Below are 22,356 nucleotides of genomic sequence, written 5' to 3'. Positions count from 1 at the left end.
TTTATTGCCAGATTGCATCTGTCTGGTGCTAGCGCAGAAGTGTACTGCATAGAAAATACATGATTTCAGTAATGAAGTGTATATATGATTATAGCTTTGGACACACCAATAACAAGGACCAACTGGACACTGTATAGGTACCTGGGGTGGTAAAGGTTTATTGATCTAGTTTAAGGGACCACTACCAGGAAACACAAAATGGTAGCAGGGGGCCAGCAACATGTTCTTTTGTAAAAGTCACCTTTGATGGCTGATTTAGCACAGTAGTGTTAAGAGACACTTTCTTAGAACAAGTCTTTTTCATAGTGCGTTTTACAAATTACCCAACACTGACACTGAATAAAGACTTGGAACTAAGAAACTTGTGCAAGAGTCAATTTAGCCATGTTAAGACACAGTTGGTGGTGATAATCTATTTAGTTGTACCACAAAAATATGGGTATGGTCATAAGATGACATTTCCAATTTGGTTAGTGGAATAGTCTTGCAGTGCAATTAGGGGAAAGTGTGATTTTTGTACATAAATACTCAGAATATACAGTGTCAGGGTTTTAACATTGGAATGCTTCTTAGCTACAATGCAACAAATAAGTTACTAAGTAAAAACTCTTGCCCTGTGTTCATCAATACAAAGACATGAGCTCTCAACTGGTCAATCCAAAGCCCATGATTAAAAAAATGGAGAACTACATTCAATACACATGCAACATGACTTGTTCAAACCATTATCTTAATATTGATTACTATTTGTAATTAAAGCTATTGAAGTTACAAAATAAGCACATTCAATTTGGTGTTGACGGCCAAAATGGTGTGCCTAAAACAGCCAACAAAGTTGACATGACTGGCAAGTGTTATTGCTTCAGAATTGTGCTTGGGCCTTGAAGTGCGGTATATCTCATAGCTGCCTAATGTATACAAACAATTATTTTGAAATCTCAACGGGGATAAATGTCACTCACAACAGACCAGAGTGATACATTTAGCGTGTCGTGTAACATTGCACTAGCTTTTGTCTAAGAACTTAACGCTCAGTTCAAAACCACAAGACTTATATAAAACCAAACATTACAGTTGTCAAAACATCCAAATAATATTATCCATTCATTTCATAATTCAAGTGTGACCAAGACAGTACAGCACGATAAATATTGGGAAAATAAATACATTTCTCAATCATAAGGTAGGAATAACAGTGGTGGCTTGTCAAAGATTTGGGGTATAACTCTGGGTACTGTATAAGAAAAGCGGTTTGGATTGGAGATAGAGAAGCACTAGTAACTTGCTTGGTGATTGACAAGAATTGTTTCTTTTCTCAGATGGTCATCTGCTAGGGGTTTCCAAAGTGGGGGGAAAGTTGCCCTTGTCACTGGTGAGCTTCTGGCTGGTTTTATGTCGTTTTTGTGCTGGTTTTAGGAGGAGACTGGTAACAGACACATCAGAGTCAAGATTTTACAGTTGAGGTAAGATCTGTCCTTTCAAACTGTAGGTGGGGTTTAGCTTTTAGCTGGTTCTTGATTTAGGCTGGTTCTTAGGAGGTGAGTCCAGATTTAGACTGCATAAAGAGGAAAACTTCAGGTTGGTTCATAGTATAGGACCAGTTATAGACTGCAGGTGGAGTGGAGTTTTAGACTGGTTCTTAGAAGCCCAGTTTAGACTGCAGGTGTGGATGAGGAACTGCAGGTGTGGATGAGGAGCTTCAGGATGATTCTTAGAAAGCCCGTTTAGACTGCAGGTGTGGATTAGGAGCTTCAGGCTGGTTCTTAGGAGGAAAAGGCCAGTTTTAGGCTGCAGGTGGAGTAGCCCTCGTCACTGGCTAGGCTCTGCCGACTGTTGTGGTCTTCCAAGTCACTGCAGCCATTGGTGCTGATACTGTCCAACTCTCCATGGGAGAAGTCAGTGCTTTCCACGTCCACCTTTATCTCTTCTACAGAAATTAGAGTCAGAGGAAAATATTTCATAATGATCCTCCCACACTTAACAGGTAAATGTATTGAGTGACAATTAATGCTTGATGACACCCAATGCTACACTATATAGACTGTAACACATGTAAATTCTATTGACTGGTTTGAAATGGAACTGAAATAAACTGTCTTAGTATAATATAACATTGCCACAGACAAAATACAGTGAGCTCCATAAGTATTGGGACAGTGTTTTGTTTTGGCACTACTCCAGCACTTTGGATTTTCAATTTGAAACAATGACTGAGGTTAAAGTGCAGACTGTCAGCTTTAAATTGAGGGTATTTTCATCCATATCGCGATGAGCAGTTTAGAAATTACAGCACTTTTTGTACATAGCGCGCGCGCGCGCGCGCGCCCCCCCCCCCCCCCCCCCCATTTTGGGGGACCAAAAGTATTGGGACAAATTCACCTATATGTATTAAAGAAGTAAAAAGTTTATTGGCTCCCATATTCATAACACGCAATGACTACATCAAGCTTGTGACTACAAACGTTGGGTGCATTTGCTTTTTGTTTGGGGTGTGTTTCAGATTATTCTGTTCCCTCTAAGGGACTAACTAAGCTCTGTGGAATGGTTGGCTCACCTTGGTCCGAGTCAGAGTGTTCTGAGGCCAAAGGGGAACCTAGGCTATCCATACGGACCCTGTCCCTGTCTCCACCTCCGGGGGTCTGCAGGTGGGCCAGCTGCCTCTGCAGGTGCCTCTGCTCTCGCTCCAGGCTTTCCAGCTGGTGCTGGCTCCTCCGGTCCATCTCCTCTAGTTTCTACAAACATTCAGAGAGGACAGAGAGTTAATTAACCTAATGTGTGCATAATCCTTAATATTATATTAATAATAATTGCATATATATTTTTTTTAAATGTAACCTTTATTTAACATATAAATGGTGTAGGCTAAAGAGCAGCTATTTATCAAATTTCCTCAGACATCTGCACATCCCGAGTGGCACAGCGGTCTAAGGCACTGCCTCTCAGTGCTAGAGGCATCACTACAGACCCTGGTTTGATCCTGGGCTGTATCACAACTGGCCATGATTGGGAGTCCGATAGGGCGGCACACAATTGGCCCAGCGTCGTCAGGGTTAGGGGAGGTTTTGGCCGGGGTAGGCAGTCATTGTAAAATAAGAATTTGTTCTTAACTGACTTGCCTGGTTAAATAAAAGGATAAATAAATACAATAAAACACAACACTCTGTCTCACAGTACACATTCAGTTTTACTGTACAAATGATAGAATCTTCAACAGCTGCCATTTACAAACATTTTAAATTGATTGTTTTTATTTTCATTTTACTCTACTCTTGCAACATTCAAGATTGAGGGACAAACTGTGTGTTGTGTTCTCCTGAGCCTGAATAATCATATGTGAATTCATCAACATCAGACCAGGCTAAAAATACCAACAGATCCAAACGGCTGTAGTGGCAAAGTAATTCCTGACATTTTTGCATGATGGCCAATTGTAGACCTGAATTTGCTGCTTGGTGGAAAACAAAAGGCAACAGCTGTGTTGGTTAAGGCTGAACATACAAGCCACACTTCCTTTCATTTTGTATTTTAATTCTGAAACACATTAATGTGCCAAAAATCGCAGATCAATTGCAAAGGCTTTTTCCGAGTTAACAGGGGGGAGACAAATAGGTTCTCCAGACTATGGGCCGGTTGCAGGTTTAAGCAGTCACCCTCCCCCTCCAAGAGAATACATTGTATTCGTAAAGTACTCAGACCCATTGACTTTTTACACATTCTGTTACGTTACAGCCTTACTCGAAAATGGATTCAATTGTTTTTGTTCCTCAATCTATACACAATTCCCCATAATGACAAGACACTTTTTTGCTAATGTATTCAATATAAAAAACTGAAATATAACATTAACATAAGTATTCAGACCCTTTACATCCACACAGCATGATGCTGCCACCACCATGCTTCACCGTATAGATGGTAGCAGGTTTCCTCCAGACGTGACGCTTGGCATTCAAACGAAAGAGTTCAATCTTGGTTTCACCAGACCAGAGAATCTTGTTTCTCATGGTCTGAGAGTCCTTTGGGTGCCTTTTGGGAAACTCCAAGCAGGCTGTCACATGCCTTTTCCTGAGGAGTGGCTTCCGTCTGGCCACTCTACCATAAAGACCTGATTGGAGGAGTGCAGCATAGATGGTTGTCCTTCTGGAAGGTTCTCCCATCTCCACAGAAGAACTCTGGAGCTCTGTCAGAGTGACCATCAGGTTCTTGGTCACCTCCCTGACCAGGACCCTTCTCTCTTGATTGCTCAGTTTGGCCGGGCGACCAGGTCTAGGAAGAATCTTGGTGGTTACAAACTTCTTCCATTTAGGAATGATGGAGGCCACTGTTCTCGGGGACCTTCAATGCTGCAGAATTATTTTTGTAACCTTCCCCAGATCTGTGCCATGACACAATTCTGTCTCGGAGCTCTATGAACAACTCATTTGACCTCATTGCTTGGATTTTGCTCTGACATGCACTAGCAACTGTGAGACCTTATATAGACAGGTGCCTTTCCAAATCATGTCCAATCAATTGAATTTACCACAGGTGGCCTCAAGTTGTAGAAACACCTCAAGGATGATCAATGGAAATGGGATGCACCTGAGCTTAATTTCGAGTCTCATAGCAGAAGAGTCTGAATACTTAGGTAAATAAGGTATTTCTGTTTTTGCTAAAATGTCTAAAAACCTGTTTTTGACTTTGTAATTATGAGGTGTTGTGTGTAGATTGATGAGGGAAATGTTTTATTTAATCAATAAAAAAAAAGCTGTAATGTAATAAATTGTGGAACAAGTCAAGGGGTCTGAATCCTTTTCGAAAGGTACTGTATATATATATATATATTTTAGGAACTCTATTGGGGTCTCAACTTACTATTGAGAGTAAGAATAGGAAAATACACCTGGTGAAATTTGGTTGTGCATCAGCAGTTTCTCTCCGGTTAGAGTAGGCTATGTCAGTCACTCAATTAGGCATGTCGGCTAACTATTTTTAGATTGGTAGTTAGATAGCTGGCTAGACTATCTAAACTTGTAGTAATCATGGCCGAATACCAACCGGGCATGCAGGGCACGTGCCCAGGAGCCCTGACCTCCAGTGGGCCCCCATAGATTTTTTTTGTCATTCTCACTCAGATATAATTAGGCAAAAGTCTTTACAAAATATGTAGAATTGCAGGAAATTAGCTGTAAAACTACAGAAATGTTCCATAGCAAAATGAATAGAATTGCATGACATTTTGTATAAAATTGCCTTATTGCAAAATGACTTAATTTATAACTGCAAAATCTTCTGTACACCCATTGCAAAATGTGTACAATTTCAGGAAATTAACTTTAAAATGTACATTTCTCTCTCATTAGAGCTGGCCCTGTCCAAACTACATCTACAACTAGATAAAATGGGGGGAAAACCTTTCTAACCAATCATGTTTGATCAATCAGTTAGACCCATTAAAAGGTATATTCACATTTTCATTGGATTTGCTTGAGTTCCATTGGATTTGCTTGAGTCAGGCCCAGAAGTGTGCAGTCAGGAGTAGCAAGTGATTTGCAGGCTGAGAAAGTAGATCACATTGTGTTTCTGTGCTGCATTGCTATGGCAGGTCATGGGAGCACAAAGCTTCTCTATCCATAGGCTAGGGGCTTCAATTTAACCATTCACCAGATCCCATGACACCATGGTCCCCATGACACCACCATGGCGGCATTGTTGACTACAATACCTTAATGTGACCCTTGGCCTTGTTAAGCAACCCCAGGGTAGTGTGCCGACTGCAGTCTGGTCCCAGTGGGATCAACATCTTTAACCTCTCCAAACACAGGCGGAGATGTGCTCGTCTGAGAGGGGGAAGAAACAATAGAGGACTAATCTTTAGTGAAAACAATAATAGGAACAGTCCCTCTACATCCAGATGCAATTCCTGGAATTGAATGACATGATTGATTTTATACATAAATTAATTCCTTGATGAGGCCCTATTATTCCCATCCCCTCCACATCGATGGATGAATACATTCATATATTTGGACAAATTAGACATTGATCTGTTTTTTTTGTAAAAGCAGACCCTTTATATATTTTTTCCATTTTATTGGATAGACAGGCTAATCCATTACTTAGATGGAATACATAGTCTGTGCCCAGAGCTATGAGCTGACAGGCAAGCAGACAATCTCATTTTAAGGCCAGGGCCTATGCGCCATAAGAACTGAACATCATAGTGTCTTGATTTGGAAGGGCATTATTCTTACTATCAAATGTATTGAAATGTAGGTCAAGTTGGGATGTCAACTCCTGTCTGGCTAATGATGACCAACCCTTTGTAGTGCAAAGAGTCTGTTTGAGATTACGTTTTTATCATCCAGATGCCTGGCCCTTCGCTCTCTGTGATCTACATGATTCCCACACTGGCTGCTCTCAACAGATTAGCACTTGTCACTGTATTTTGGGAACCGTGCCCTGACATGTGCTTTTCATTGGAAACAAAGATCAGGTCCTGTGCAATAATCTGATTTTCAATACACAGAAAAGCTTAGTTTATGTGGAGGGAGGCACACCGTCTAAAACAAGCAGTTCCACTTCCAACTGTGGAAACGTATGGTTAAGAACCTGTACTGGACTACACGCCCTAATTTGCCTTGCAAAACAGACATCTTTGTTCTATGCATTATGCTTCCCCCAGAATGCTAGCATGACCACCACTGTACAAACAAGCTTGAAATGGTGAAGATATTGATCAAATAAGTGGTGTTTGAAGTTCAGCCATCAAATAATAAATAAGCCAGTATTACATTTTCAAATTGTGGGTCAATACATTTGGCATATCACCGGGATATGCAAATAATATATGCAGCCCCCAGAGTATTTTGGATTATCAGCTTGAAGTACCATTTTGAAAAGACAGCTTGCTCTAGAGATAAACTCCCCGGAAATAGCTATTTGCCACATTACTTAAAATTGTATGAAATTTGTAGAAAAACTATATTTCCATCCCTGTATTACATGTGTGCTATCAAGCCATGTATCGGTCTGCAGAGTTGAATGGTTTTGTGGACACATAAGATATAAGCATAAGATATAAGACCATAAGATATAAGCACAATATCTCTTTGACTAATGAATTATCTTGTAACTCAAGTGTTTTACCCCGTGGGACACAGTTGCGTGAGCAAATCACTGTTCGGTGGGGAACGGAGTAGAGAAGAAAATGGCAGATTAATGCAAATGTGGTACTTACAGAGATCTTCAATTGATCAATAATAACCATTAACTGTCAATGGAAATACTCGTAATGGACTCTAACACAGAATGATGGTCACAACCCCTTCTGACTCACCTGTTTTTTTCCAGCTCATTGTGTGCTGACCTGGGTGTAAAATAAAATGGACAGGTTATAGACATAAATCAAAAAACAAGATTTTAGCAAGAGAGAAAAAAAGAGACTGGTTTGACTGGTTTCTTTCTAGTTGCACTGTTTTTCCACCACATTTGACTGATGTTGGAGCCAAGTCCAATAATGAAGAAGGGATAAAAATGAAATGTTATCATGCAACTGTAACATGGGTATTTATAATAAGAGTTATGAATAATTATGACAAGATGAATTTACCTGTTGTGAATATTGTCAATTTTCTTATTCTTGAATTTCCGTGGTCTCTGATGATGCGTGCTTTGAGTTGCAGGGTATGTTGAGGCATATCCATGTTCACATTCTGGTGATGAAATATACACTAAGTATACAAAACAGTAAGAACACCTGCTCTTACCATGACATAGACTGACCAGGTGAATCAAGGTGAAAGCTATGATCCATTTTGGATGTCACTTGTTAAATCCACTTCAGTCAGTGTAGATGAAGGAGAAGAGATGGGTTAAAGAAGGATTTTTAAGCCTTCAGACAACTGAGACATTGACTGTGTATGTGTGCCATTCAGAGGTTGAATGGGCAAGACAAAAGATTAATGTGCCTTTGAACGGGGTATGTTAATAGGTGCCAGGCGCACCGGTTTGTGTCTAGAACTGAAAAGCTGTTGGGTTTTTCAAGCTCAACAGTTTCCTGTGTGTATCAACAATAGGGGGGTACCTAATATTTGGTATACTCAGTGTATATAAGTAACACATTATACACTACAAATTATGTCATTTCCGTCAGACAAAGACTTACTTTCATGGTAGTGTTATGTTCTGTAACATTTGTGACATCAAGCTATAGTCTAAAGTCCCAACACAACGGGGAATGCACAGACAACATGTCACATACCCCACTCCCTCCTCTTTAGATATGCTGAAGATTCCAATAATCTTTCAATGTTGGCAAACAGTACTCATATGCTGTTGATTATTGTAATATATACACTACCATTCAAAAGTTTGGGGGCACTTAGAAATGTCCTTGTTTTTGAAAGAAAAGCAAAAAAAATTGTCCATTAAAATAACATCAAATTGATCAGAAGTGGAAACGGCTGATTTTTTTATGGAATATCTACATAGGCCCATTATCAGCAACCATCACTCCTGTGTTCCAATGGCACATTGTGTTAGCTAATCCAAGTAGATCATTTTAAAATGCTAATTGATCATTAGAAAACCCCTTTTAAATGATGTTAGCACAGCTGAAAACTGTTGTCCTGAATAAATAATTAACTGGCAGCTTCATTAAATAGTACCTGCAAAACACCAGTCTCAACGTCAACAGTGAAGAGGCGAGTCCGGGAAACTGGCCTTCTAGGCAGAGTTCCTCTGTCCAGTGTTTGTTCTTTTGCCCATCTTAATCTTTTATTTTTATTGGCCAGTCTGAGATATGGCTTTTTTTGCAACTCTGCCTACAAGGCCAGCATCCCAGAGTCACCTCTTCACTGTTGACATTGAGACTGGTGTTTTTGTGGGTACTATTTCATGAAGCTGCCAGTTGAGGACTTGTGAGGCATCCGTTTCTCAAACTAGACACTAATGTACTTGTCCTCTTGCTCAGTTGTGCACTGGGGCCTCCCACTCCTCTTTCTATTCTGTTTAGAGCCAGTTTGCGCTGTTCTGTGAAGAGAGTGGTACACAGCATTGTATGAGATCTTCAGTTTCTTGGCAATTTCTCACATGGAAAAGCCTTAATTTCTCAGAACAAGAATAGACTGACGAGTTTCAGAAGAAAGTTCTTTGTTTCTGACCATTTTGAGCCTGTAATCAAACCCACATATGCTGATGCTCCAGATACTCAACAAGTCTAAAGAAGGCCAGTTGTAATTGCTTCTTTAATCAGTACAACCGTTTTCAGCTGTGCTAACATATTTGCAAAAGGGTTTTCTAATGATCAATTAGCCTTTTAAAGTGATAAACTTGGATTAGCTAACACAACGTGCCATTGGAAAACAGGAGTGATGGTTGCTGATAATGGGCCTCTGTACGCCTATGTAAATATTCAATTTTTTAAAAATCTGCCGTTTCCAGCTACAATAGTCCATTATGACATTAACAATGTCTTCAATGTATTTCAGATCAATTTGATGTTATTTTAATGGACAACTTTTTTAAATGTTCTTTCAAAAACAAGGACATTTCTAAGTGACCCCAAACGTTTGAACGGTAGTGTATGTGTGTTTATATATATATATATTCAACAGCTGACAAGAGGACAGTTTTAAAGCCACCTGAAATGCATTTTGGGATAAATTCCATAAAGGTTATTTTGTTTGAGCAGCAACCAGTGATGTATATATACTGTATATACACACTAGATTACCAATAGGGGGCTCTGTGTTGAAGCCACTGTTCCTCCATCTTGGCACTCCCCCACCATTAAGGCAGTTGTCCTGATGAGCCCTTCCCAGGCCCAGCAAGGTTATGCTGGCTAGCTGGCAACAGCAGCATGGTGCTAGTTGAAACTTGTCATCTGGATTTGTTCACCATCTCCAATTCTTTCCATTCCACTTGATTTTATTTAGAGTAGGATAGCTGCCTACACGAGAAATAACTTGTAATATTGATTGTTACCATCCGGATGTCACTGTGATGCAGTTTACACTGCTCAATGGGGAGAGTTTGCGCTGAAAGCCGGCAACACAACCACACTGGACAGTGTCCATTGCTCCCGCTTGCCACAGTAAGGAGAGGGAAGCGGACACTAGATAGTGCAGCCAATATCAGGCCAGGGTGACAACTAAAGAAGATTTAATGTAGTGATTTTCACCGAAAATGTACAAAGTTATGTCTTTAACATTAACATTTCTGTAAAATTATCACTCTTGTAAAAACAGAATTATTCTAAACACTCCCATGTCCTAACTTTGGCAGACAAGTTTAAAATTCCAGCTGAAGTTCCTATCCACAAGCATAAAATAGCTAGATGGGAAGGGCTCATCAGGACAACTGACTGAAACTGACTGAACTGAATCTGTTCATCATCAATTTGGGCACCAAGCATGTCAGTATAGCTTAAACATGTTTTGGAAGCTATAGAAATGCATTTATTAATGTCTACATTCGTTTTTGACACATTGTATTATATTACAGACACCTTAATGCATACTTTTAAATTATGTGAGCTAAGTATAATTATTTCAGAGAACTAATGTTACTGTCCCCACTACAAAAAAACAAAAAATATTAAATACATGTAATTGTGTCCTTGAAACGTTTAATTGAATTACTGTATAATTCCATTAATTCCTATGGAGGCCTGCTACTACTGGGGAGTGCCAATATGGCCGACATGTTTCAAAACCACTCAAATGCCAATAAATAGCAACGTCATAAATCCAGTTTATATACATCATTGGCAGCAACCTAGTGTTCGTGCTGCAAAGCACGTAGGCCTAAACCTATATTTACATGGTTTATTGAAAAATACCAACGAACTCTTTCTTCAAGACATAGGCCTATTCATTAATTAGGTAATGATGGAATATCACATAGTAGGCTATTACAGTACGCAATAAAATGCATATAGAAGACTAAAATGTCCATAAGCCTACAAATCCCAGAGACACATTGCAAATCGGATTTCGACGTCAAAGTTGAACCTGTGTTTGATTGGATATCTGCAAGGACTCGCAAGATGGGAACATGTGTTTAGTCCAATCAAAACGGTACATTTTGTTCCATGTGGATAGAGAGGAAGCGCAATTGACAGGAATAACGAAATTATAGGGATGGAATAATAGGGTTTCTCTATTTAGTTTTTGCACAATATGCCGAGTTTTCTCAAATAAAATTAATATTTGTAAGAGGTTTGATTTGCTTAATTTGACTTTGGTCTGAGATAAACAGGCCGCATAGGAATTAAATTGCTTTTCTTCGGCCTGCAGGCACCCACAGATAGAAGTTGAAGGAAACCCTATGCTAAATGTTGAGTAAACTAGATTTTAAAAAAGAAAGGTGAGTGAGTTTGATAGATCGATTAGCCTATTATGTAGCCTAAATATTTTAATACGTAATTCGACGTGCTCAAAGGAAGACAGTATATTTTACAAACACAGGGATGCCTTCACGGATACCATTAGGCTGTTTAGGTTAGACTGTCTCTAAGGAAAGGAATTAATGGAGCCATAGGCAAGTCTCATCCAAATGGAAAATGCGCAATTTAATATACATTTTAATACGGTTACCGTTCATGGAAAATGCCAGAGGGTGAGAAAGTAATTCGATGTCACGGGTTTGTTTTTGACCATGTATTGTTATTTGTAGGCTATAGGCTCTATTTCATTTAAACCAATTTGCATTGGCATAATAGGTTTCAATATTATTCACAATCAGGCAAATTGCCTCATGTTTACTGTTGCCTCTCATGTTTGCGTCTTTTGTCGCCATTTCGGTCCATTGCATTGTTGTCTGCCTTGGCCAGTCTGCGTCTGAAATCACCAGAATAGACCACATTACTTACTTCCGTTGTTCTTTTCATGGTTTTCAATGTAATTTGCTGCATCCAGCAACACCTGAACGTTTTTCATAAAAGTGTCGATTTGCTCCATTGCGGAACATTCGGAGTATATGACGTCGTTAATAGAATAACCAGACATCTCGCTAAAATCTTGTTGGTCCATGGACTCATCCGACTCCAAAACAACCTCGTTGGATTTCAACTCGCTCTGCTGTCTCATATATTTAACTATTTTATTTTATGACAACTGCCAGTGAGACTGAAGGTCCTCTTGTCCAGACTGTACTGTGCAGAGAGAGAGACTGAAATGAACTGGAGTAGATGAAATTGTGCAGTCCTTGAGCCACTTGCCCTACCTACTTGGTGGTTAATCCCTCCCACCAACGCATGCGTCGCATTCAACATTGTCAACTGTATTGAAGCGTCATAAACATATTGCTGGAAAGTAACATTAATACATGTAGCCTATGTAGTCTTAAACGCACTACATCAGTATGCTCAATATAGATAAACAATTACAACTACCTGAAATGGACTGAACAATATACTTAAAATGTTTTGCTCAAGTGATCACTCCACCTTCATGATACAAATAGTTCACATACTTTGTAACACATTATTTCATATATTTGGTTTTAGACTGGTTCAAATAATTGCTTTACTTGTCTTGTATATTGTTACCATCATTATGACTAGCATCTGTATAAAAAAAAAAAACTTAAGTTATGAGGTAAAAACAAATGAGGCTGGAGGTCATTGAATGTTATCAGTTCTAAAAAATCAAGTGTGACCAAGGAGAGAGGAAATTAACCTGCTGGAAATGTCTTCCTCTACCTATCACATCAAGTCCTCACATAAAGTGCATTGTCATCCGGCCTCAATCACTTTGATGTATTGAAATTGGATGCTCTGCAGGGCCTTGATGTGATTGGGAATGTGCCTCCAAAGTTACAGTTTAGAGTATGAGTACACACTGTGGAAGCATTTGGGATTATATATCCTATGTGTTCCTTCCCCAAAGTTTAGGGCTCTATTCAATCACGGCTGTAAAGTTCAACTTCCGGGATGCGGGTTGAATAGAGCCCTTAGTTACTTTAGCACCCCCTGTTGCTACTTTGAGACAGTTTTAAAACATACAGTGCCTTCAGAAAGTATTCATATCCCTTGACTTATTCCACATTTTGTTGTGTTACAGCCTGAATTCAAAATGTATTAAATACCTTTTAACCCATCTACACACAATACCACATAATGACAAAGTGAAAACATGTTTTCAGACATTTTTGCAAATGCAGCCACCACCATACTAGAAAATATGAAGAGTGGTACGCAGTAATATGTTGTGTTGGATTTTCCCCGAACATAATGCTTTGTATTCACGACATAAAGTTCATTACTTTGGCAAATGTTTTGCAGTTTTACTCTAGTGCCTTATTGTAAACAGGATGCATGTTTTGGAATATTTGTATTCTGTGCAGGCTTCCTTCTTTTCACTCTGTCGTGTAGGTTAGTATTATGGAGTAACTACAATGTTGATGCATCTTTAGTTTTCTCCTATCACAGCCATTAAACTCTGTAACTGTTTTAAAGTCAACATTGAAATCTCTGAGCGGTTTCATCCCTTTCCAGCATCTGAGTTAGGAAGGACACCTGTATCTTTGTAGTGACTAGGTGTATTGATACACCATCCAAAGTTTAACTTCACCATGCTCAAAGGGATATTCAATGTCTGCTTTTTTTTTACCCATCTACCAATAGGTGCCCTTATTTGCAAGGCATTGGAAAGTCTCCCTCGTCTTTGTGGTTGAATCTGTGGTTGAAATTCACTGCTCAGCTGACGGACATTGTGTATAATTAAATGTGTGGGGTACAGAGATGAGGTAGTTGTTAAAAAATCATGTTAAACACTATTATTGCAGACATAGTGAGTCCATACAATTTATTATGTGACTTTGTACTCCTGGACTTGCCAGGACTTACTCCTGGACTTGCGAATTTGTACTCCTGGACTTTGCCATAACAAAGGTATTAAATACTTATTTACTCAAGACATTTCAGCTTTTCATTTATTTATTTTTTGTAAAAATCGCAAAAGGCATTCCACTTTTACATTATGGGGTATTGTGTGTAGGCCAGTGACACAATCTCAATTGAATCCAATTTAAATTCTGTCTGTAGCACAACAAAATATGGAAATAGTCAAAGGGGGTGAATACTTTCTGAAGACACTGTAAACATAACATATTCTGGAGACAAGCTTTATTTACCAAGTTAACATTTTCTATTGTTATGTTTGACTTCAATAGACTTGACTTCTGAAAGAGTCAACTCTAAATAAATTGTTCCATTGTGGGACCACTTCAAATGAAGTACAGAATAATATTTATTGGCCCATATATATAGGATACCATGAAATGACCATATTTCACCATCTAAAATTGAAAGCCCCAGAGCTCTACAATAAAACTTACTTTGAAATTGAATTCATTTCTAGTGGACGGTCTATTACTATTGTGCCTTTGACTGATTAAGAAGTCATTTTTTCCTTGGCAGGAAAGGAAGGGGGAGGACAGAGGGTAGAAGGGCTGGCTTTTAGGGGGCAGCCATGCGTGTGAGCCTGTGTTGTGCAACTGAGACAATGGCCGCAGATGGCTGCCCCACTGCAGAAGCAACCGTGGCTGTGGCTGTCACGGACGCCTGGGAGAGAGAACACCCTCCCACGGAGTCTATTTCAGCTGCCTGGCAAAGACTCACACACACACACACACACACACACACACACACACACACACACACACACACACACACACACACACACACACACACACACACACACACACACACACACACACACACACACACACAGAGAGTTAGAGAAAGGGAGTGAGACAGATGCTCATGTTAAAAGCGTATGAGGACTGGGTTTAGGTACGAATAGTCAAGGCCTTTTAGTATAACACGTTTTGTGTGGTACACTGAGGCTCAGCTTTTCTTTAGAAAAACTATTTCAGCTAGCACTCTAGTAGGCCTTTCCTACAGTCTGTTCCTTGCCAGGACTTGCTCGGTGCAATCCGCTGTTATTAACTATATTCGTTGACTTGCTGAGACGCATGCTCAGGGATAGTCAGCTGTGTAGTGAGGTTAACCAGGTTTAATCCGCTGTCTTTTTCTTATTGGATAGATATACACTTTGTTTTTTACCTAATTAATATGCAAATTCAAAGCACACTCATAGAGCAGAGAGGGTGAGGATTTTGTCGAGACTAGAGAATGTCCTGTCCATATTGCAGACTGGGCTAGTGGACAGACTGTCAGCTCTCTACTTTGACACAGACAACATAGAAAACTGACCCAGTGTAGGATGTGACCCCAACTGGAGTAATCTGAAAAGCTTGAGGATTACACCAGTGGCTCGGCTGTCACAGAGGAGGCAAAGTCACACGTGTGTGTCAGTCAAACCAGCAGTCCCTATGGTTACCCTCAGTAGGGAGTGTATCACATGTAATGTTCTGAACAGCAAGCTGTGTGTTCTTAAAGAGGAAGGAAAACTATAGATAATAGGCATGTGGAAATTACTAACATTGTCTTTCAGCGTGTACAGACATCATGTGGGTGATTTTTCTAATGCAGGTCACATTTTGAATTGCAATTGTGTCTCCTGACTAATAACAAATGCTATCACATAGTGGACAGAAATAAGTCATGCTGAACATATATAAACGCAACATGCAACAATTTCAAAGATTTTACTGAGTTCCAGTTCATACAGTGTAAGGAAATCAGTCAATTGAAATAACTTCATTAGACCCTAATCTGTGGATTTCACATGATTGTGCAGGGGTGCAGCCATGGCTTGGGCTTGGAGGGAATTGATTCTGCATAAATTAGTCATGAAATTAGATCTGATCTTCATCCTAGTCACAACAAAAGACAAACACAGTGTTCTTAAACTAATAGCACACACATAATTGTATTTTTCTTGTCTATATTGAATACATAATTTAAACATTCACAGTGTAGGTTGGAAAAAGTATGTGAACCCCTAGGCTAATGACTTTTCCAAAAGCTAATTGGAGTCAGGAGTCAACTAACCTGGAGTCCAATCAATGAGACGGGATTGGAGATGTTGGTGAGAGCTGCCTTGCCCTATAAAAACACTCACACAATTTGAGTTTGCTATTCACAAGAAGCATTGCCTGATGTGAACTATGCCTCGAACAAAAGAGATCTTAGAAGACCTAAGATGAAGAATTGTTGACTTGCATAAAGCTGAAAAAGGTTACAAAAGTATGTCTAAAAGCCTTGATGTTCATTCAAAATATATATATATATATATTTCACCTTTATTTAATCAGGTAGACTAGTTGAGAACAAGTTCTCATTTGCAACTCCGACCTGGCCAAGATAAAGCATAGCAATTCGACACATACAACAACACAGAGTTACACATGAAATAAACAAAACATAGTCAATAATACAATAGAACAAAAGAAAACACAAAGTCTATATACAGTGAGTGCAAATGAGGTAAGATAAGGGAGTTAAGGCAATGGTGGCGAAGTATTTACAATATAGCAATTAAACACTGGAATGGTAGATGTGCAGAAGATGAATGTGCAAGTAGAGATACAGGGGTGCAAAGGAGCAAGATAAATAAATAAATACTGTATGGGGATGAGGTAGGTAGATAGATGGGCTGTTTACAGATGGGCTATGTGCAGTGATCTGTGAGCTGCTTTGACAGCTGGTGCTTAAAGCTAGTGAGGGAGATATGAGTCTCCAGCTTCAGAGATTTTTGCAGTTCGTTCCAGTCATTGAAGGAAAGACCAAATGAGGAATTGGCTTTGGGGGTGACCAATGAGATATACCTGCTGGAGCGCATGCTACGAGTGGGTGCTGCTATGGTGACCAGTGAGCTGAGATAAGGCGGGGCTTTACCTAGCAGAGACTTGTAGATAACCTGTAGCCAGTGGGGTTGGCGACGAGTATGAAGCGAGGGCCAACCAACGACAGCGTACAGGTCGCAATGGTGGGTAGTGTATGGGGCTTTGGTGACAAAATTTATGATACTGTGATAGACTGCATCCAGTTTGCTGAGTAGAGTGTTGGAGGCTATTTTATAGATGACATCACTGAAGTCAAGGATAGGTAGGATCGTCAGTTTTACGAGGGTATGTTTGGCAGCATGAGTGAAGGATGCTTTGTTGTGATATCGGAAGCCAATTCTAGATTTAATTTTGGACTGGAAATTATTAATGTGAGTCTGGAAGGAGAATTTACAGTCTAACCAGACACCTAGGTATTTGTAGTTGTCCACGTATTCTAAGTCAGAGCCGTCCAGAGTAGTGATGCAGGTGCGGGCAGTGATCGGTTGAATAGCATGCATTTAGTTTTACTTGCATTTAAGAGCAGTTGGAGGCCATGGAAGGAGAGTTGCATTGAAGCTCGTCTGGAGGTTAGTTAACACAGTGTCCAAAGAGGGGCCAGAAGTATACAGAATGGTGTCGTATGCGTAGAGGTGTATCAGAGAATCACCAGCAGCAAGAGCAACATCATTGATGTATACAGAGAAGAGAGTCGGCCCGAGGATTGAACCCTGTGGCACCCCCATAGAGACTGCCAGAGGTCCGGACAACAAGCCCTCCGATTTGACACACTGAACTCTATCAGAGAAGTAGGTGGTAAACCAGGCAAGGCAATCATTTGAGAAACCAAGGCTGTCGAGTCTGCCAATAAGAATGTGGGGATTGACAAAGCCTTGGCCAGGTCGATGAATACGGCTGCACAGTAATGTCTCTTATCGATGGCGGTTATGATGTCGTTTAGGACCTTGAGCGTGGCTGAGGTGCACCCATGACCAGCTCTGAAACCAGATTGCATAGCGGAGAAGGTACGGTGGGATTAGAAATGGTCGGTAATCTGTTTGTTAACTTGGCTTTCGAAGACCTTAGAAAGACAGGGTAGGATAGATATAGGTCTGTAGCAGTTTGGGTCTAGAGTGTCACCCCCTTCAAAGAGGGGGATGACTGCGGCAGCTTTCCAATCTTTGGGAATCTCAGACGATACGAAAGAGAGGTTGAACAGGCTAGTAATAGGGGTTGCAACAATTTTGCCAGATCATTTTAGAAAGAGAGGGTCCAGATTGTCTAGCCCGTCTGATTTGTAGTGGTCCAGACTTTGCAGCTCTTTCAGAACATCAGCTATCTGGATTTGGGTAGAGGAGAAATGTTGGGGGCTTTGGCGGGTTGCTGTAGAGGGTGCCGGGCAGTTGACCGGGGTAGGGGTAGCAAGGTGGAAAGCATGGCCAGCCATAGAGAAATGCTTATTGAAATTCTCAATTATAGTGGATTTATCGGTGGTGACAATGTTTCCTAGCCTCAGAGCAGTGGGCAGCTGGGAGGAGGTGCTCTTATTCTCCATGGATTTACAGTGTCCCAGAACTTTTTTGAGTTAGTACTACAGGATACAAATTTCTGTTTGAAAAGCTAGCCTTAGCTTTCCTAACTGCCTGTGTATATTTGTTCCTAACTTCCCTGAAAAGTTGCATATCACAGGGGCTATTCGATGGTAATGCAGAACGCCACAGGATTTTTTTTTTGTGCTGGTCAAGGGCAGACAGGTCTGGAGTGAACCAAGTACTATATCTATTCCTAGTTCTATTTTTTTTTGAATGGGGCATGCTTATTTAAGATGGTGAGGAAGGCACTTTTAAAGAATACCCAGGCATCATCTACTGACGGGATGAGGTCAATGTTATTCCAGGATACCCTGGCCAGGTCGATTAGAAAGGCCTGCTCGCAGAAGTGTTTTAGGGAGCGTTTGACAGTGATGAGGGGTGGTCGTTTGGTCGAAGACCCATTACGGATGCAGGCAATGAGGCAGTGATCGCTGAGATCTTGATTGAAAACAGCAGAGGTGTATTTGGAGGGCGAGTTAGTTAGGATGACATCTATGAGTGCCCGTGTTTACGGATTTGGAGTTGTACCTGGTAGGTTCATTGATAATTTGTGTGAGATTGAGGGCCGGGGTGTTAAGCATGTCCCAGTTTAGGTCACCTACTAGCACGAGCTCAGACGATAGATAGTGGGCAATCAATTCACATATGGTATCGAGGGCACAGCTGGGACCAGAGGGAGGTCTATAGCAAGCGGCAACAGTGAGAGACTTGTTTTTGGAAAGGTGAATTTTTAGAAGTAGAAGCTTGAATTGTATGGGTACAGACTTGGATAGTAATACAGAACTCTGCAGGCTATATTTGCAGTAGATTGAAACACCGCCCCCTTTGGCAGTTCTATCTTGGCGGAAAATGTTGTAGTTAGCGATGGAGATTTCAGGGTTTTTGGTGGTTTTCCTAAGCCAGGATTCAGACACGGCTAAAACATCCGGATTGGCAGAGTGTGCTAAAGCAGTGAGTGAAACAAACTTAGGGAGTAGGCTTCTAATGTTAACATGCATGAAACCAAGGCTTTTACAGTTACAGAAGTCAACAAATGAGAGCACCTGGGGAGTGGGAGTGGAGCTAGGCACGACAGGACCTGTATTATCCTCTACATCACCAGAGGAACAGAGGAGAAGTAGGATAAGGGTACGGCTAAATGCTATACGAACTGGCCGTCTAGCACATTCGGAACAGAGAGTAAAAGGAGCAGGTTTCTGGGCACGATAGCATAGATTCAAGGCATAGTGTACAGACAAAGGTATGGTAGGATGTGAGTACATTGGAGGTAAACCTAGGCATTGAGTAGTGATGAGAGAGATATAGTCTCTAGAGACAACATGGTAGGAGTTGGGACAACATGGTTGGTTGGTCTACAGTGGTTGGTCTACAGTGAAATAAGACAGTAATCACTAACCAGGACAGTAATGTATGAGGCATATTGATTTTGGAGAGAGGCATGCGTAGCCAAGTGAACATATGAGTCCAGTGAGTGGTTGGGCTGACTGGGAACACGGCGATTCAGACAGTTAGCAGGCCAATGCTAACACGCTAACAGTTAGTAGGCCGGGGCTAAACAAGCTAGCAGTTAGCAGACCGGGGCTGGCAAGCTAGCAGTTAGCAGACCGGGGTTGGCAAGATAGCAGTCAGCAGATCGGGTTAGCAAGCAAGCAGTTAGCAGGGGCTAGCAGTTAGCAGACCGGGGAAGGCAAGCTAGCAGTTAGCAGACTGGGGTTAGCAAGTTAGCCTTTGGGGGACGCCGTGATGGGGGTAAGTCTGTTTTTGCCTCTTCGTGCGGTGACGTCGATAGACCAGTCGTGGAATTAGTAGGGTTCCAAGTAGCTCTAGGTAGCTAGCAGGCCTAGCAGGTTAGCAGAATGGGCCTTCAGCGGGCGTCGCGCCTAAGGGGCCTGTTGGAATCCTTGGGCAGATTATGTCGGTATTCCAGTCGTAGAGGATCGGCGGGGTTCCGTGCCCCGTACCGGCAGTAGAAGGTGTCCGGATATTGTAGCCCAGGAGTGGGCTTCGGTGGTAGCACAGGAGCCCTGTCCGGGCTAGCTTCAGGCTAATTGGTGCTTGCTCTGGGATGGAAACGCTAGCCAGGAGTAATCACCTGGGATTGAGGTTAGCTAGTTGCGAAGATCCAGATGAAAATGTTCAGAGTTTGCAGTAGGAATCCGAGGATATGGAGAGAAATAGGTCAGTTATGCTCTGGTTTGAGTCACGTTGTTCGAACTGGCGAGAGCTTTCTGAGCTAAAGGTTAGCTGATGACCGCTAGCAATGTTTTGCTAACTGATAGCTGGTAGGTAGTTAGCTGGCTAGATTCAGTTGAGGGATTCCAGATCCGAAGTAAATAGAAATACTTTAGAAAAAAGCAGATTCACGCCACATTGGGTGAGGCGGGTTGCAGAAGAGTATTTACAAGTTGAGGTTTAGGAAAATATTTTTAAAAGATATGTGAAGAAAAATATGTAAAAAGATGTATAATGGACACGACCGGACAAAAGACAAAGACATCTGACTGCTAAGACAAATTGTCTATAAATGGAGAAAGTTCAGCACTGTTGCTACTCTGCCTAGGAGTGGCCGTGCTGCAAAGATGACTGCAAGAGCCCAATGCAGAATGCTCAATGAGGTTAAGAAGAATCCTAGAGTGTCAGCTAAAGACTTACAGAAATCTCTGGAACATGCTAACATCTCTGTTGACGAGTCTAAGATACATAAAACACTAAACAAGGATGGTGTTCATGGAAGAAGCCACTGCTGTCCAAAAAAACACTATGTATGGAGAAAAAAAGGCATAGCACACCAACATCAAAACCTCATCCCAACTGTAAAGTATGGTGGAGGGAGCATCATGGTTTGGAGCTGCTTTGCTGCCTCAGGTCCTGGACAGCTTGCTATCATCGACGGAAAAATGAATTCCCAAGTTTATCAAGACATTTTGCAGGAGAATGTCAGGCTATCTGTCCACCAATTGAAGCTCAGCAGAAGATGGGTGATGCAACAGGACAACGACCCAAAACACAGAAGTAAATCAACAGACTGGCTTCAACAGAAGAAAATACACCTTCTGGAGTGGCCCAGTCAGAGTCCTGACCTCAACCCAATTGAGATGCTGTGGCATGACCTCCAGAGCAGTTCACACCAGACATCCCAAGAACATTGCTGAACTGAAACAGTTTTGTAAAGATGAATGGTCGAAAATTTCTCCTGACCATTGTGCCGGTCTGGTCCACAACTACAGAAAACGTTTGGTTGAGTTTATTGCTGCTAAAGGAGGGTCAACCAGTTATTAAATCCAAGGGTTCACATATTTTTTCCACCCTGCACTGTGAAAGTTTACACAGTGTGTTCAATAAAGACATGAACATGTATAATTGCTTTTGTGTTATTAGTGTAAGCAGACTGTGTTTGTCTATTTTGACTTAGATGAAGATCAGGTCAAATTTTATGACCAATTTATGCAGAAATCCAGGTAATTCCAAAGGGTTTGCATGCTTTTTCTTGCCACTGTACTGTCTGCTGACTGACTGTTCTCAAAACTGGTACACAAAATTAAATATTGTGTAAGTGCTCTAAGATATTGTATTTTACTTTAAAGAGTAAGATATTTCCTATCTGACCTTATTGGAACATATTGTCTATATATGACTATGTTATTACATACCGTGGTGATCATCTGATCCGAGATGCTATTTATGTCTGTAGTGAGGCATTATGCAGTTGTGCCTATTGTCTGAACACAATGGTTGTTCTTTGCCCTGAGGTCACAGCAGACGGTCACTCCACCAGGCCAGAGTGTGTCACCTGTTCCTTAAAGCATACCACCACAGACTCCTCCTCCTGTTAACACTCAGACAAAGCGGGGGTTGTTGTTCAGAAAAGTTTCAAAAGTTTGTCACCTACTTTTTCTGAATTACATTCTGAATGATTTAATCCTCCATGTTAGCCTGTCACTTATTGTGTGGTTCACTAGAGGATACAAATATGCATCTTATATAAATTCCAAATTAAACTGGATTACAAACGCTTATTTGACTACTTTAAGAATAATTTAAGCTACTG

General features: G+C 40.9%; 1 protein-coding gene across 1 annotated transcript; it reads right to left on the bottom strand.

The window, feature by feature from the left end:
- Window positions 1-134: 134 nt before the first annotated feature.
- LOC109889962 (max-interacting protein 1-like) lies at window positions 135-12,236 on the bottom strand. The gene is made up of 6 exons (XM_020481828.2): window positions 11,855-12,236; window positions 7,592-7,694; window positions 7,319-7,348; window positions 5,705-5,819; window positions 2,555-2,732; window positions 135-1,927 (listed from the first exon to the last, which is right to left on the bottom strand). Exons 1-6 carry the CDS (start codon window positions 12,069-12,071, stop codon window positions 1,764-1,766), a joined length of 807 nt encoding a protein of 268 aa, XP_020337417.1. The 5' UTR covers window positions 12,072-12,236; the 3' UTR covers window positions 135-1,763.
- Between the last annotated feature and the right edge of the window lie 10,120 nt (window positions 12,237-22,356).

This window comes from Oncorhynchus kisutch, linkage group LG4, assembly GCF_002021735.2.
Source record: "Oncorhynchus kisutch isolate 150728-3 linkage group LG4, Okis_V2, whole genome shotgun sequence".
Lineage (NCBI taxonomy): Eukaryota > Metazoa > Chordata > Actinopteri > Salmoniformes > Salmonidae > Oncorhynchus > Oncorhynchus kisutch.
The sequence above is the reverse complement of the archived record's forward strand: the minus strand, read 5'-3'. Positions and strand labels throughout refer to the sequence as shown.

Bases quoted from the DNA above. Each gene is read 5' to 3' on its own strand.
- LOC109889962 (XM_020481828.2), bottom strand. From the start codon at position 12,071: ATGAGACAGCAGAGCGAGTTGAAATCCAACGAGGTTGTTTTGGAGTCG. The intron at 5,820-7,318 runs GTGAGTCAGAAG...TCCCCCTCTCAG, and splicing joins AATGAGCTGGAAAAAAACAG to ACGAGCACATCTCCGCCTGT. The intron at 2,733-5,704 runs GTATTGTAGTCA...GAATGTTTGTAG, and splicing joins AGGCCAAGGGTCACATTAAG to AAACTAGAGGAGATGGACCG.